The 14,653-nt window shown below is 48.0% G+C and overlaps 2 protein-coding genes across 3 annotated transcripts; one reads left to right on the top strand and one right to left on the bottom strand.

Moving 5' to 3' along the window:
- Positions 1 to 565: 565 nt before the first annotated feature.
- On the top strand, positions 566 to 5,756 carry LOC119365249 (anthocyanin regulatory R-S protein-like). Of its 2 annotated transcripts, XM_037630863.1 has the most exons (9): positions 566 to 588; positions 894 to 1,057; positions 1,177 to 1,431; positions 1,534 to 1,630; positions 1,783 to 1,797; positions 1,886 to 1,942; positions 3,734 to 4,393; positions 4,545 to 4,934; positions 5,023 to 5,756. In XM_037630863.1, exons 2-9 carry the CDS (start codon positions 912 to 914, stop codon positions 5,092 to 5,094), a joined length of 1,692 nt encoding a protein of 563 aa, XP_037486760.1. In that variant the 5' UTR covers positions 566 to 588; positions 894 to 911; the 3' UTR covers positions 5,095 to 5,756. The 2 variants fall into 2 exon arrangements, with proteins under 2 accessions (XP_037486760.1, XP_037486759.1); XM_037630862.1 differs by lacking the exon at positions 566 to 588 and having other exon boundaries at positions 601 to 1,057.
- A 5,048-nt stretch (positions 5,757 to 10,804) lies between these two features.
- Positions 10,805 to 13,021, bottom strand: LOC119365251 (5-amino-6-(5-phospho-D-ribitylamino)uracil phosphatase, chloroplastic-like). Its single transcript, XM_037630864.1, has 2 exons — positions 12,854 to 13,021; positions 10,805 to 12,137 (listed from the first exon to the last, which is right to left on the bottom strand). Exon 2 carries the CDS (start codon positions 12,028 to 12,030, stop codon positions 10,993 to 10,995), a length of 1,038 nt encoding a protein of 345 aa, XP_037486761.1. The 5' UTR covers positions 12,031 to 12,137; positions 12,854 to 13,021; the 3' UTR covers positions 10,805 to 10,992.
- Between the last annotated feature and the right edge of the window lie 1,632 nt (positions 13,022 to 14,653).

The raw sequence follows: 14,653 nt of genomic DNA on the forward strand, positions 1-14,653 counted from the left end.
ATCAGTAAATCCAGTTCGTAATTTTCTTCCATAGATAGAGAGGATGCATTATCCTTTTGATGCAGATGGTAGATTCCTTTGTGGGGGGCAAATTAAAGGAGGTGCTGGAACACACGTACAAGACTTTCGCAGTTACACTCTAATTACTAGACTAAGTATAGTTCTCTTGGTAGAACGTCTCTTCACTACTGGCCGTGACACTATAATTGCACGCAGTGATGCTCGCCGTGTTTCCTTAGGCGCTGTCGACGTCGATTATTGTGTGCCTATTGGCCCTACAAATGACGTACCCCGTCACCTCACCGTCAAACAGACATCGGTGAGGATTTCGTGCATCTCAGTCCAGTTTTACTAACCAGCGAGAAAACCAAGCAGGCACTACACTAGCTAGAAAGTGATGGGCCTAATTGTATGTTGGTGCAGTACAGTAGTGTCCGAATAGTACTTTGCTGTTGCGTCTGCTGCAAGGACAGATCTATAGAACATATGCCCTGGATTCTTGGTACATTGCATATGCATATATAGCGGCTCCATCTTCCTCCCCGGACGACAGGTTGGCCTCTGAGCTTCTTGGTCTCCATAGCTCAAGTAAACCTTTAAAAGCCTTTTAGTTGGAAGTTTCTCCTCCACTCATGCTAGCTAGCTAGCTTAAATATCTCTTACTTCCTTAGTTTGTTCTAGCTTTCGATCTAGTATGTTCTTTGTCATCTTCGTTGAGAAAATATGCCATGAAGTTTCTTAATTAGCACCAGTGCAACAGAGCAAAGAGATTTAAGCTTGCATGGACTAAATTAGCTATTATAAATACAAGAAATGAATCTATAGCTCCATTGATTTGTTTATTTTTGCATCCTTGCTTGCTCTAACTTCACCTCGTTTGCATGCATATGAAGGAAAGAAATAGTGTGGTAATGGCGCTGTCAGTAGTTCGTCCGAGCCAGGAAGAGCCCACCCTACCGCCGGCGGGGAAGCAATTCAGCAACCAGCTCGCTGCCGCTGTGAGGAGCACCAACTGGAGCTACGCCATATTCTGGTCCATTTCAACCAGCCGTCCAGGGTAATAATAATTTATACACGAAGGGTACATCCGATTGATGGCCACTCCAACTAGCTGTAATACTTTTCAATTTGTCAGAAGCAAGCCGTTTTCTTTCCTCTTACGATTTTGTTCCGTAGGGTTCTGACGTGGAAGGACGGGTTCTACAACGGCGAGATAAAGACGAGGAAGGTCACCAGCTCAGCGGATCTCAGCGCCGACCAGCTCGTCCTGCAGAGGAGCGAGCAGCTGCGGGAGCTCTACGAGTCCCTCCTCTCCGGCCAGTGCGACCACCGGGCGAGGCGCCCCGCCGCCGCGCTGTCGCCGGAGGACCTCGGGGACGCCGAATGGTACTACACCGTCTGCATGAGCTACGCCTTCCGGCCTGGCCAAGGGTATGTGCTCCACAAGGGCAGCTTTTAACTTGTCTTGATAACATCCAGTAACTAATTTGCTGGAGACTGAAGTGTTTTGCTACTTGGCTGCACCGTCGACAGGTTGCCAGGTAGAAGCTTCGCGAGCAACGAGCATGTTTGGCTCTGCAATGCTCAGTGCGCGGACACCAAGACCTTCCAACGCGCGCTCTTAGCAAAGGTACCTACGTGTAATTGAGCTGTCAGCTCACTCTCTAATCTGACTAATCTGCACTATATATTATATACTCCTATATATATGTGGCTATTGTTAACTAATATCATGATGTCCACCATGTATGGCGCCCATGCTACCTCTGCCGGTTGAACCAGACGGCGTCTATCCAGGTTAGCGCACGCCATGCACTGTATCACCATACTGTTCATATCAGATTTCTGAACCCAACTGCACGTGTCTTGGGTCACATTTTTTCAGACAGTCGCCTGCATTCCATTGATGGGTGGTGTGCTTGAGCTCGGGACAACAAATACTGTGAGTTTTCGTCCCGTCAAGCACATGACGTTCTCCTTTTAACATATTTCCATATAGTCTACTTATACAAACTATGTGTGGTTCTCTCCTCTCGGCACGAGCTAAGACAAACAAACTACCCCCAAAAATAACCCGGCCGTACTACATACAGTCTCTTGGTTAAAAAATGCAAAAGGTGCGACTAGCTCTCATAGACTTAACCAAGTCTTAGTCAAGTGACATAACATATAAAAAAGAAAAGAAAAATTTACACATATCTCAATGTAAGTCTCATGAATATAGAATCGACTAAGACATACAAGTCCCAGTCGACTGAGATTCAGTAAGACTGAATGCAAAGTGTGTTACATATATGTACTATCTATTTTGTTTGAATGCTTCATCTTTCCATATATGGCTAGACAACAAAGACAAATACTCACATGCACGTGTAGATCTAAAGAGTGCAAATAATAGATGCACTAGTATTTCCAGATCCACACATATGTCTTTTTGTGTAGCTCACATGCATACTACAATATCTCTTAATCAAACGATACATATATGTACAAGAGATCTATATCTACATGTACATTTTTTTTCATAATTCTTTTGAAACATGTAACTATTATTTTGATTTTCCAAAGTTTCAGGCTGAGTAGAGTCTCATGCTCTAAATGATGCACTCAAATTGACATGTTAATTGTTGTACAAGTTGACATGTCAATTGCGAACAACATGTCAATTCTCAATTGTAGGATTCAGCAATGGCTGTGACAAAGGGTGCATACACGTCGTCCCTTACAGGGGGCAAATCTCATGCGCAACATTGGTTGAGTTAAACCCATTAGTATATCGCAAGTACTATTACACAGGCAACTAGAATTTTCAATTGTGTCAGTTGGTTCAGGTGAGAGCAACGTGTAGTCCTGAGTCCCGAGACGGCGATATCGCAGCAACCGCAAACGAGGTAGCGGCGTCGTAGGTGGATGGAGTCAAAGGTTGATGGTTTTGGGTGGGGTTTGCAGGCTCCTTGGTGAAATTGCGGTGCCTTTGGAGGTTGAGAGGGATGACCGAAGGCGGCATCAACACCACAGAGGTGGTGTAGAGGGAAGGGCAAGGCGGTAGCGTCATTGTCCACGGGGAGGGGGCATGTGGTCTAGTCGGTGGTACGTGGGCTGGGACGGAGGCAATGGAGGTAGAAGGGGTCTTGGGGAAGAAGGGGTTCGTGGGGAAGATAAATAGTGTGTTCGTGCCAGGGAGGGTAGCCGTTGGATGTGGATCCAACGGTCTAAACATAATCGATTGAAACTGTTTTTTTATTCGCTCCTGTTTACTTTCCGTCCCTTAGTTTTTGCCGACATCTTATTGTTTATCATCACAATGTGTCTTTAAAATGAACCAAATGCTCCTATTAATTGTCTAGCTTTGCCATTTTTTCGAAAGAGAGGTTAAAAACCCCAGCCTTCACATTATTGCGAAGCACATAACCATCTTTATTAATAGAGTTGAATATGTCCACGGGACCCTCATGAGGTCATGTGAAGACTAAAGACCAAATCGATCCATGAGTTTTTCCGGTTGTTCACCAAACGAAATGATAGTCATGCATGGCACGAGACAACTCTCTCTAAGGAACTCGGATAACTTCAGGAGAAGGGGTGCCTCCTATGCCTTTTCTAGGCCTAAAACACGTTCATGCCTCTCCTCTCTAAAGTCTGACCTTATTGAAAAGTAGTATACTTTCTTTCGTGGTGTTCACTCCTTTGAATAAGTTAAAATAAAACAAAGTGCTATCAATCGATTTGCTAGGTTTTGGAGGACAGGGACATGGTGAACCGGATCAACACATCTTTCTGGGACCTAAAGTTCCCAACATCGGAGGAGCCAAACTCCAGCCCATCAGCAGATGATACTGGGGATGCCGACATCGTGTTCGAAGACCTCAACCATGAAAGCATAGCCGCCATAATACCCGGGGAACTCGAGCTAGGGGAGGTCGAGTGCCTATCCGACGGCAACCTCGAGCGGATCATGAAGGAGATCAATGGGTTCTACGGCCTCTGCGACGAGCTGGACGTGGGGGCTCTCGAGGAAAATTGGATCATGGGCGGGTCTTTGGAGGTCATGTCTGCGTCGGAAGTGTCGATGGCGCCTGCCGCCACCGACGGGATCACTGATGGTGCTGTCACTTTTAGCTCCGTTGAACCCTCTCGCTCATCATGCTTTACGGCTTGGAAGAGATCGTTGGACTCAACAGAAGACGTGGATACGTCCGTCGCCGGGGAGTCGCAGAAGTTGCTGAAGAAAGTTTTGGCCGGTGGCGCATGGGCAAATAATGGTGGTGACGGCACCGCGAGAGCTCAGGAAAGTACCAACACAAAAAACCATGTCATTTCGGAGAGGAGACGCCGGGAGAAGCTCAATGAGATGTTTCTGATTCTCAAGTCGTTGGTTCCGTCCATTCACAAGGTAACACGTGCACACCATCAAAAAGTACTCCCTCTGTAAAGAAATATAAGAACATTTAGATCACTACTTTTTTTCTCCATGAAGGGAGTAGAAAAAAGAAGTCCTAGACAGGTTTCATACCTTTTTTTTTCTTTATGAATTGTGATTGCAGGTGGACAAGGCATCCATCCTAGCTGAAACGATAGCCTACCTCAGAGAGCTGGAGCAGAAGGTGGAGGAGCTAGAATCCAACAGGGCGGCCGCAACAGCCGTCCGAAAACTCCATGACGTCAGCGGGAAGAAGGTGTTAGCTGGTTCCAAGAGAAAGGCGTCGGAGCTCGGCGGGGATGACGCGGACAGGGTGCTCTCCAAGGAGGACGTCCCGAGCAACGTCGTCAACGTCACCGTGACGGAAAAAGAGGTGCTCCTGGAGGTGCAATGCCGGTGGAAGGAGCTGCTCATGACACAAGTGTTCGACGCCATCAAGAGCCTCCGCCTGGGCGTGCTCTCCGTGCGCGCGTCCACGCCCGACGGCCTCCTCGCTCTTAAGATACGAGCTCAGGTCTGGTATTAAGCTCGTTCTGGCAACAGAGAAGCAGCATCAACGGCCAATATTGATTTTACTGTTGTGCTTTGGTGAATTATTGCAGTTTGCCGGCCCTGCCGCCGTGGAGCCCGGGATGATCAGCGAAGCGCTCCAGAGAGCCATACGCAGGCGCTGAAAGGAAACGCTGCTGAAAGCGTGACACTGGCGCTGTAGATTCGTAAATCTGGTGGCTATGTTCTTCAGACATGACAATTATTTATTTCGTCCCGTTGTGCAGTGATGCGGACGTGCCGAAAAGATTTCCGATTATTGTGTCCACTTGACGTCGTGTGAACCCCAGAGCTGGACGGTGCACGATGCGCGTCACGAGCGCACGCGCGCGCGCGCGGTGCAACCACCAGTCTCGCCCATGCCGGCCGTTCAACCGTGTATGGCGCGGGCTGCGCCTCGCGTGGCGTCGCATCCGCATTGGTGGCAAGTCTCGAGACGCGACGGGGCGCGACCGCGAGCGCCCGGTCGGCCCCGCTTGCTCGCTCGGCTGCGCGACAGCGCGCGTGCGCCAGCGACGCCGACCGGGCCGGCTCGTGTGCTCGCACACGTCGCAGGCTCCTGGCCATACAGAGCGCACCCCTGCGCGTCAGGTAACCCTTTTTGTCCGTACCGTTCCGCCCGGATGCGGACGTGGCGTGGCGTGGGAGTCGACCTGGCTGGACGAGCCGGGCCCCGGTGGGGCGCGGTTGTCGCACCGCACGAGCATGGAGCCCCACGCGCGGCGCCCCACTCGCTCGGGCACGGCGTCCCCTGGCGCGCCCAACACCTGCTCGTCACCGCGGCTGGCTGGCTCTTGCCGCGCTTCTTTCTTTTTTTTTTGCATGGTAATATGTGTCTCATTCATATCATAAAGAACAAAGTACAAGTCACGTAAAAACCGACATGACAAAACAGAAAAGATAACAGAACATCTCTGAGCTTGACACCAACGCCCGTCACCTGCCTCCGACACCACCACAGCAGCCACCGAAAAAAAGAATGACGAATCACCTCCTGACCCGAGCTCGACGCGGCTCCATCGCTGATATGCAGCTTTACTCCAAGGTGGCTCACCAAAAGTAAAACCCTTACCGTTGAACGAATCAGACCGGGGCAACACTCCGGACACGCCATCGAACTCCAGATCTAGCAACCCACCACGAGTAAAACGGCGAAGGAGGAAACCATATCTGCCATCCACCAACCACGAGCCCAGCACATGCTCCGTCTTCCAGATGTCGTCGATGCAGACCACAATCTGCATCCGCTCCTGGACTACCTCCCAAGCTCCGCGCCGACGCTGGAGAACGCCGTCGCAACGGCGGAGCCCGAGGACACAGGTCCACCACGAGGATGCCGCCGCCGCCACGCCATCCTTGCTTGAACAGACTGGTTTTCAAATCCATCCCCAACCATAGGACCGATGGCCTCGTCAGGAAAGGATCCGAAGAATCTTTATTCAGCGTTGTCATCGTCGCCGCCAAAACAAAGACGATGAACAACTTAGAAACCTAAACTACGAGAGAGTAAAAACGATTCACACGCGTGGATCCGGTGACCCCCTCACCACCGACGATCGAGGCCGTCGGTGGAGGGGAGCCGCCGGAGAGCGGCGTTGGAAGATCGGCCTCCCCTGGCGGCGGCTAGGGTTCCAGCCGCCAGGGACCAGAGGAAAACAGGGACGAAAGGAAAAACGATCTGGCGTCCCTCCCGCGCTTCTTTCCGGCGGGTTGAATCAAGCCGCTGGGCGATTGCTTTCGTCGTTTGTACGTACCTGTGCGGACTGCGGAGATACTATGGTTTTGTGACGCGTACGTTTAGTTTGCCGAATAGCAGTCCGAGTGAAGGACACACCTGCTATTTTCGACAGTGGGTGGCTCATGCGAGAAGTTTCAACGTCTCATGCTCCCACCCTACAAAAAAAAAAACCGTCTCATGCTCCCAATTTTCTTTTCCGAGGGAAGCAATAGGATACTTTTGTGCATTCTTATTGATTTCAAATAAGGTTTTTTTATACCACCAGTTGTATCTCACTACTCGGTGTGCCGCTAGGAGTTTCAACTACTTAAAAATGTCATCTCTCCGTTAGGTGCTTGCTAAAAAATGCCACTAGACACATTATTGTCACCTCAAAGCCCGTTTAACATGTTATATGATACTCATGGACTCACATGTCAGCTTTTTCTCTATCTCACTACGGTAAAGTGTGAGTCGCATTCGATATCTAACAACGTTCTTATTTTCCTCTAAAATTATTCACTTACTTAATCCTGAAAAGTAGGGCGCACACACATCATTGTGGGATAGAGAGAGCTGGCATCTAGGTATAGAGATATTTGGCCATATAGCATGGTCAACGGATTTGACATGACAGTAATGGTGTCTAATGGTTAATTTTAGCAAACGTATCACGTAACAATGGCATTTTTTAGCAAACATCTCAGAAAACGATGACATTTTTGAACAGTTGTAACTACTAATGGCAAAACTGAGTAGTGAGACACAACCAGTGATATAAATGGTAAAATCCTTCAAATAAATGATGCAGGGCATTTCTTTCTTGCGCGAAAGTACATGGCATGTTTTTCAAGCGAGAAAACAAATACTACAACAACAACAACAACAACTAGTCCCAAGTGGCCCTTTATCTGAAACCGTTGGTCCAATCCTTCGTATGACAACTCAGACCAAATGCACCCATACACCACTCTAAGCAGCTGTCGGAATTCCGTTCCATAAGAACACTTGCCAATCACCTAACTAAGTTTAGGCTCTGGGTTTTCTGTCGGTGAAATATATCGATAGGGGGGTTGCTCAAACGAGCACTTGTCAGTTCAAAAGCAACAAGACTCCCTTCGCTCGTAGGCACTGAACCACTAGGGTTTCCTCTGCCTCCCGCTGACGCTGACGCATGTCTGTCTCGTCTCCTGTGGCCTTAGGGTCATGGAGGCACGGTGGATCCCAACCATTTCCAATGGGAGGGCTTCGTTTTTTTGTTTTTTTTTAGTTTAGTTGGGGTTTGTGTCCTACTAAGAGAGACGAGGCGGTGATGGCTCTCTGAAGATGAAGATGGAATAAGGTTCGCCCCGCCTAGCCCCATCCCGGTGGTGCTTCTAGCGTCATCGGAGGGCGTGTCTCCGGCGGATCTCACGGGATTCAATCGACGTTTGTCTTCGATGGATCCACGTGGATCTGGTCTTGTCTCGTGTGTGTTTCGTGTGACTACATGTTGGATTCGTTCAATCTACGCTTCTCTTCATCGGCAACTGTTGTTTTTAGGTTGTGTTGGTCTTGTAGGGCCTTAGCACGAGGACTTCTCGATTATCTACTACAACAAGGTTTGTTTGGCTCTTGTGAGGGAGGGGCGATGATGGTGGCACTCCTCTGGCTTGCTCCAGTGGTTGTAATCGTCGCTGGGTGTCTACGGACCGAGATGTAATTTTCACTTCTGGCTTCTTTGTATTACTTTGACAGTCGATGAATAGATCAAAAGTTTTTCCTGCAAAAAAATTATCAAAAGCAACCAACCGTTGCAGGTTGGGGTGAGGTGGCTATTTATAAGTGGAGCAATTACGAGGTGTGAAATGACCAATAGGGGCTTGCACCACTCAATGGTCAACCGACACGTGTCCCAATGGTCTGGGTTCAAACTCAAGCGACAACTTTACTTGGGGAACAAGTAAACTGACTCAACTACTTGTGATATTCTCTCGCGGTCTAGAAGAACTAGTCTATGACTTTTAAGGAAAACGTGACGCACGATGAGATTTATCTCAACTTCACTGGGAGATGGATTAATGACTGAGCATTCAAAAAAGACCTAAATCTCGACTAACATGAACCCCCTTAATAGTATGGTTTGCCTCGTGACTCGAAGATAGAAAATGAAACTAGAAAAAGAACTACTTCTTCTTCACGTCTTCATTTCTCTCGCAGTAGTCAATTGTTCCTCAAACAGCATACCAAACCTATTGCTCTCAACAACAATTTTTAGGGTCATCTCTTACACACAATCTCCTTGATAGCATACTCCTCAATAGCTCAGCAATCTACTCTGCAGTGCAGATAATGTCCGTGTAAGTTTTAGCAAACTTCTCAATAACTCCAGGGATCATATTACTTTGTGTGCACTAGCAAACACATTAGTACCTTAGCTATTTTCTCCAACAATCTGCAAAACACTCAAGAGGCACTAGATTGCACCTAGAAATTCACATATACTTCTTCCTCTTTCATTCTTCTTTTCTGCTACTTTATGAAGTCAACCATCTATAGATAATACCAAAATCATGATAACAATACTATAAAGTACTCCCTCCGTCCCAAAATAACTGTCTTAACTTTGTACTAAGGTTGAGACACTTATTTTGGGACGGAGGGAGTAATTATTAATCACGTATCAAAAGATCCACCACAAGAATTACATGACGATAAAAATCATATATGTGGTCTATTAAACTAAGGCATGGTGAGAGATACGCTAGATAGGTAATACTACAAACCCATGGTCAAGGAGGTGAATTCCCCTCTAGTAGTGTACCATAGAGGGGTTGATTGCTCCCTTGGCATGGCTCCACTTTGAATCATTAATATTACAATGAAGAGCAGCGGAAAAAAATTGTCAAAGTTTAGGGTTCTAGAGTTACATAGATGTACCATAACACCAAACTCCCACATGTGCGGGTGCCCATTCGACACACGTCTAGAACCGACCAGGATGAGGGTGTAGTTGACCTCATTACTAAAGACGCATGCGTGTCTACAAATGTTGGCGGCAAAATTTAAACTTTCATGGTGGGGGATTGAATTGCATGCACTAATCTAAGTTTGAATTGAAGTGGGCGGATGAAGCAGGGGCGTTGCGCAATTATTTATTGTGTACATTGGGTTTGAAGTTATAATCTTTTGGTTGCAAGTTGTACAAACATAACTTTTATGGAGTAAGAATGTCAGGAGTATAATGCCCGACTCTTTTTTTTTTACTTTCAGTTTGGACTTTTGGGTGAATTGGTTAGTGTATGCAATTCTACATAATATCAGAGCCAAAGAGCCTTGAATTTAAAGCTAGGTTGGCGCACTTTGAGTTAAAAAACAGTAACCCATTTTTGGTCCACTTTTAGGCATAAGAGCTGACACATGATGATGAGTGTTACATATAAGTGTATTGTCCATAGTTTTTATTCAGTGCAACTTACTACCAAGGGGTTCTATGCGCAAAACCTATTGAATGCAATAAATAACTGTGACATGCCCTCGGTTCCACAGAATACCTTATTCATTTTATATATGAGATTACACTTTCATATATGGGGTACATGACATTTTGCATCACTTGCACCACAAATTATGAACTAATTAATTCAAAGTATCCTCTCAAAATCTAGCAAATACAAAATATGTCGCCTTACATGATATGAAATGTTAGAAATCTATAATGGGTACCAGAAAGCAGGAAGAGGGAAAAGGCAATCACAAACCAATTAAACAGTTGAACTTGGACTGATACAGATGACAAGGTCACGGACATTATGCTGGGCTCAAGTACTGATGAGGTAGGGAGGGAATTTCGCAACTTAGCTGCTGAGTATTAGAGCAAGTATGACGATGGGCTTATAGCCCGCTCAGGTGGCACTTTTACCTATGTGAAGGAGAGACATAGAAAAATGGTGGGAATGGACTCTCATGGGAAGATATCAGGTGCACCGGGGACGATTAACCACACATTTTCAGTTACTCGTCACTAACAATATAATACTAAAAAACTCCAGCGTTCATCTCTGAGAAAGCCCAAGGAACAAAATAGAAGAGATAATACATGTACTACACAGCAAAAGATTTGCACGGTGGGAAGTTTCTTCACTTTAAACTCCTTTCTAATGATTGAAAGCATCTAAGCTAGATGAGTTTCAGTTATGCATTACAAGAAACCAAGAAGTGAACACTGATCTAGTATTACACTATTGGTCTGTCACAAAATGTTGTAATGCAGTACTGAAGTTACAACATAGTTATATAGTATTAGTAGATAGTGCCTGCACAAACATCACTCCTCGATCACAATCTCCATGTCCATGTCAGATCGTCTGCCCCTGCGCCCAAGAACCTCGCCATTGGCGAGCCTCTGCAGGTCAACAACAGAGAGCTGATCGAGCCATCTCACGACATGGTTTGCTGCTTGAAGTTCATAGGCAGGGTGTCGGCTTGCAACCGCCACACACCTCATCCCAGCGGTATGCGCAGACTCTGTCGTCAAGTTTGAGCTACCCATCACAAGACAGGCATCAGGCTCAAGACCTAGCTGCTCTGCTGCAACCTCAAACATCTCACCCTCGGGTTTCCCTCGGCGGAAGTCCTCCGCCGCCACTACGACATCAAAATAGCCTTGCAGGCCAACAGCTTTTATGCCTTCTTCCAGGCTCATTCTTGGGCGAGAAGCTGTTACTGCTATTGGAATGTCAGAATCCACAAGGGCGTTCAAGAAGTCGAGAACACCTGGTCGCAGCTGGTAGAAAGTACCTCGAAGTTTCTGATATATTACCTCCTTGCGTGCTGCTAACCTTTCAAATTCTTTTGCATCTTTCGACCAACTTAAGACTTCTGAGATAGCCTGGTCAGTTCTCATTCCCTCAATTTCCTTCAGCATTTCATCCGGAGGAAAAGATTTCGCCTCTTCGAGTGACAGTACGTACCACACTCGGGGCTCCAGGTCAGGATCATCATCTTCCACAACAACTCCCTCCCACTCCAAGATGACACCAAACCGGTTACTAGGCACAGTTCCTTGCTTCTGCTGTTTCTTCTTTCTGACTGGTTTCTGACTGGCGTACAGACAGCTAAGGCTTTCTGGGAGCCTATAAACTAATTTGTAGAACACATTGTCTTCCTCGTGGGCTTGATGGTTCCTCTTGAAGTCAGTTGCATGGGGCTTCAGAAGTGCCATCTTCACCCTCATGCTCTTACCCCCAGATTTTGCGGTTGAATGCATGTTCAGTTTGGCATTTGAGTTACTTGGCCAGCATTTTCTGTACAGTTTGTGAATGAGCTGGTGGGAATTGTCAAGTAAGCTGATGGACGAGATCATTGCTTCGAAGTCCTGTATACTTTCGCTGAAACTGTCAAGCGCTTCGCAGCAAAGTCAATTCAGCTCAAGTGTGACTGGTCAGTGAGAAGCATAGCTGAACACTTCACCTGTGTTAAGAACCAAGCAAATAGTGGTATAAGCACACAATGCACAAGTATATTAAACGGAGCAGAAAACTGTACGTGCTGTGTTTAATCCCTCAACATGAACAGCTCAGCTTCAGTTGGGCTGAACATCAGTATTGCCTGTGAAGAAAAAAAGGGGGGTGTTTTTGTTCCATTATTCCGTTCACTAGATCTGTAAAATCCAGTACATTCTTGCACTGTGAGGACAAACTTATTCAAGCTGATATTAATTTATAGAAATGTAAGAAATAAAATAAACGCAGAGCCCCAATTTTCGGCAGCACATGGACCAAAACATGGACTAAAAGTTGCTGTGTGGCCGTAAAAGACTACTTGAGGACTTCACGGTGCCTTTTGCTAAAAAAGATCCTTCTGCGCTTCTACGCAGTCTTACCGTTCGTGCAAGGGGAAACATACACTTTAGCACAAAAGGAGGCACACACTGGAGCAGAGCTGCTCAGCCTATGAACCGAGAGACTCCATAAAATGGTAATATGCTACTTCTGCTAGCAAACTTAATCATTAAACGACTACTTGGTGATACATTCAATCCGGTTAAGCACCAAACAGCCAAATGCGAATCGTTCTTGAACACAGACTCAACAGCACATAGCACAAAGACAGAGAAATGTATGCTCCAGTATATCTTAGCACAAGTAAAAGGCTACGAATCCAGGGGAGAGGGGGAGCTTGCTTACCGGGGAAGAAGAAGAGGAGGCGGAGGTCGGAGGGGGAGCTGAAGAGAGCATCGGCGGGAGTGGGGAGGGAGTAGAGGAGGCGCCCGCGCTCGGTCCCCGGCGCTTCTTCCCTTGGGTGGTGGAGATGGCCTCCATCCGGATAGGCAATAATGCGGCCGGCTGCCTTGTCGATTGGCCCTCGCGGCGGCCGCTCCGTGTCCATGGCAGCTGGGACAGGAGGGGCGAGGGCCCTTTGTCAGCCTGCGCTCGGCCGCGCGGGGCGGGCCCCGGGGAGTGAGGGTGTGCTCGGGAGCCGAGCAGACGACGCTCCGCTATGGGCCGCAGTCGCTTCGTTTTCTTGGGCAGCATGCGCGCGTCTGTCAGCCCATGAAAAGAAGCGCCGTCAAACACGGGTTGGTCCGGTTCCATTTAATCCGGACGGCCATTTTCCACAGAGCATTTAAGAACGGGCAGTTTACAAGCTACGCCCCTTGCTTTTCTTCTTGCAAAGGAAAACACCAAATCAGATTTTGACGAAATTCCATCTTTTTTATGGTAAACTTTAGTTGATTTCATTATCATTGCAGCAATTTAATCTTTCTTACTTTTAGCAGTTTGTTTTATTTCTTTCCCCTCTCGCAAGGCAACCATGGCAAAGTTTTTTTTCCCTCGATATTCGTCGGCGAGCCCGTGGGATTCGCCTGCGCTATGGCTGCCGCTTCGATGGCCAATGGTGGAGAGGGGGGTCCTGAGACCTCGGCTCCATCTACTAGATAGGTTAGGGTATTTATTTCTCATATGGGTGGCGCACCGGCGAATGACGGTACTTCTTCTTCGCGTCAGTCTTCCAGACTCCAATCCTTCTCAAGTTCATTCATTTGGATGGATTAGACACAGTTCTGGTATAGATTCCTCACAACTCCTTAGGGCATCGAGGTTACGGTTTCTCGTTGTGCGTACATGACAATGAAACTTGATGTCGAGTTCTTCAGATACACTGAAGGGTTCAATGTAACGCCCTGAATCCGATGCGCCAGGTGTCTGCCAGTTATTCGCTGTCATTGCCATGTCATTTGCTTGCGTGTTGCATTTTATCATGTCATCATGTGCATTTCATTTCGCATGCGTGTTCGTCTCATGCATCCGAGCATTTTCCCCGTTGTCCGTTTTGCAATCCGGCGCTCCTATGTCCTCCGGTGTTCCCCTTTTGTCTCTTGTTGTGAGTGGGTATTAAACTTTTTCGGAATGACCCGAGGTTTGCCAAGCGGCCTTGGTATACCACCGGTAGACCGCCTGTCAAGTTTCGTGCCATTTGGAGTTCGTTTGGTACTCCAACGGTTAACCTGGTAACCGTATAAGCCTCCTTCTCTTTGCAGCCCAACACCCCCTCCAAAGTGGCTCAAAACCCAGCAAACTCCCCTCCATGCTCTCGGTCGTTCGATCACGACCGCGTCGCCGAAAACCGCTCCTCATTTGGACTCTCCTAGCTCCCTCTACCTATAAATATGTCCCTCTCCCCAAAAATCCCGGATCAATTCCCCCTAACCCTAAAAAAATCTCCTCCCGCGCCGCCGGACACGTCCACGTTGTGCCGGACGTGTCCGACCTGCTCCGCCACCGCCACGTGTCGCCGCCCGACTCGCCCGCGCCCGCACGCCGCTCGCGGCCCGCCAGGCCCGCCGCCGGCCCCCGCGGGGCCCGTCCTCCGCAGCCGGCGCCCGCCGCCGTCCCGCGCGCCCGGGGTCGCCCGCACCCCGCGCCGGCCGCCGCCCGCCGCCGCCGGTGGCCGGATCCGCCCGCCCGCTCCCTGCCGGACGTCTA

Source organism: Triticum dicoccoides, chromosome 2B (genome assembly GCF_002162155.2).
Source record: "Triticum dicoccoides isolate Atlit2015 ecotype Zavitan chromosome 2B, WEW_v2.0, whole genome shotgun sequence".
Classification (NCBI taxonomy): Eukaryota; Viridiplantae; Streptophyta; class Magnoliopsida; order Poales; family Poaceae; genus Triticum; species Triticum dicoccoides.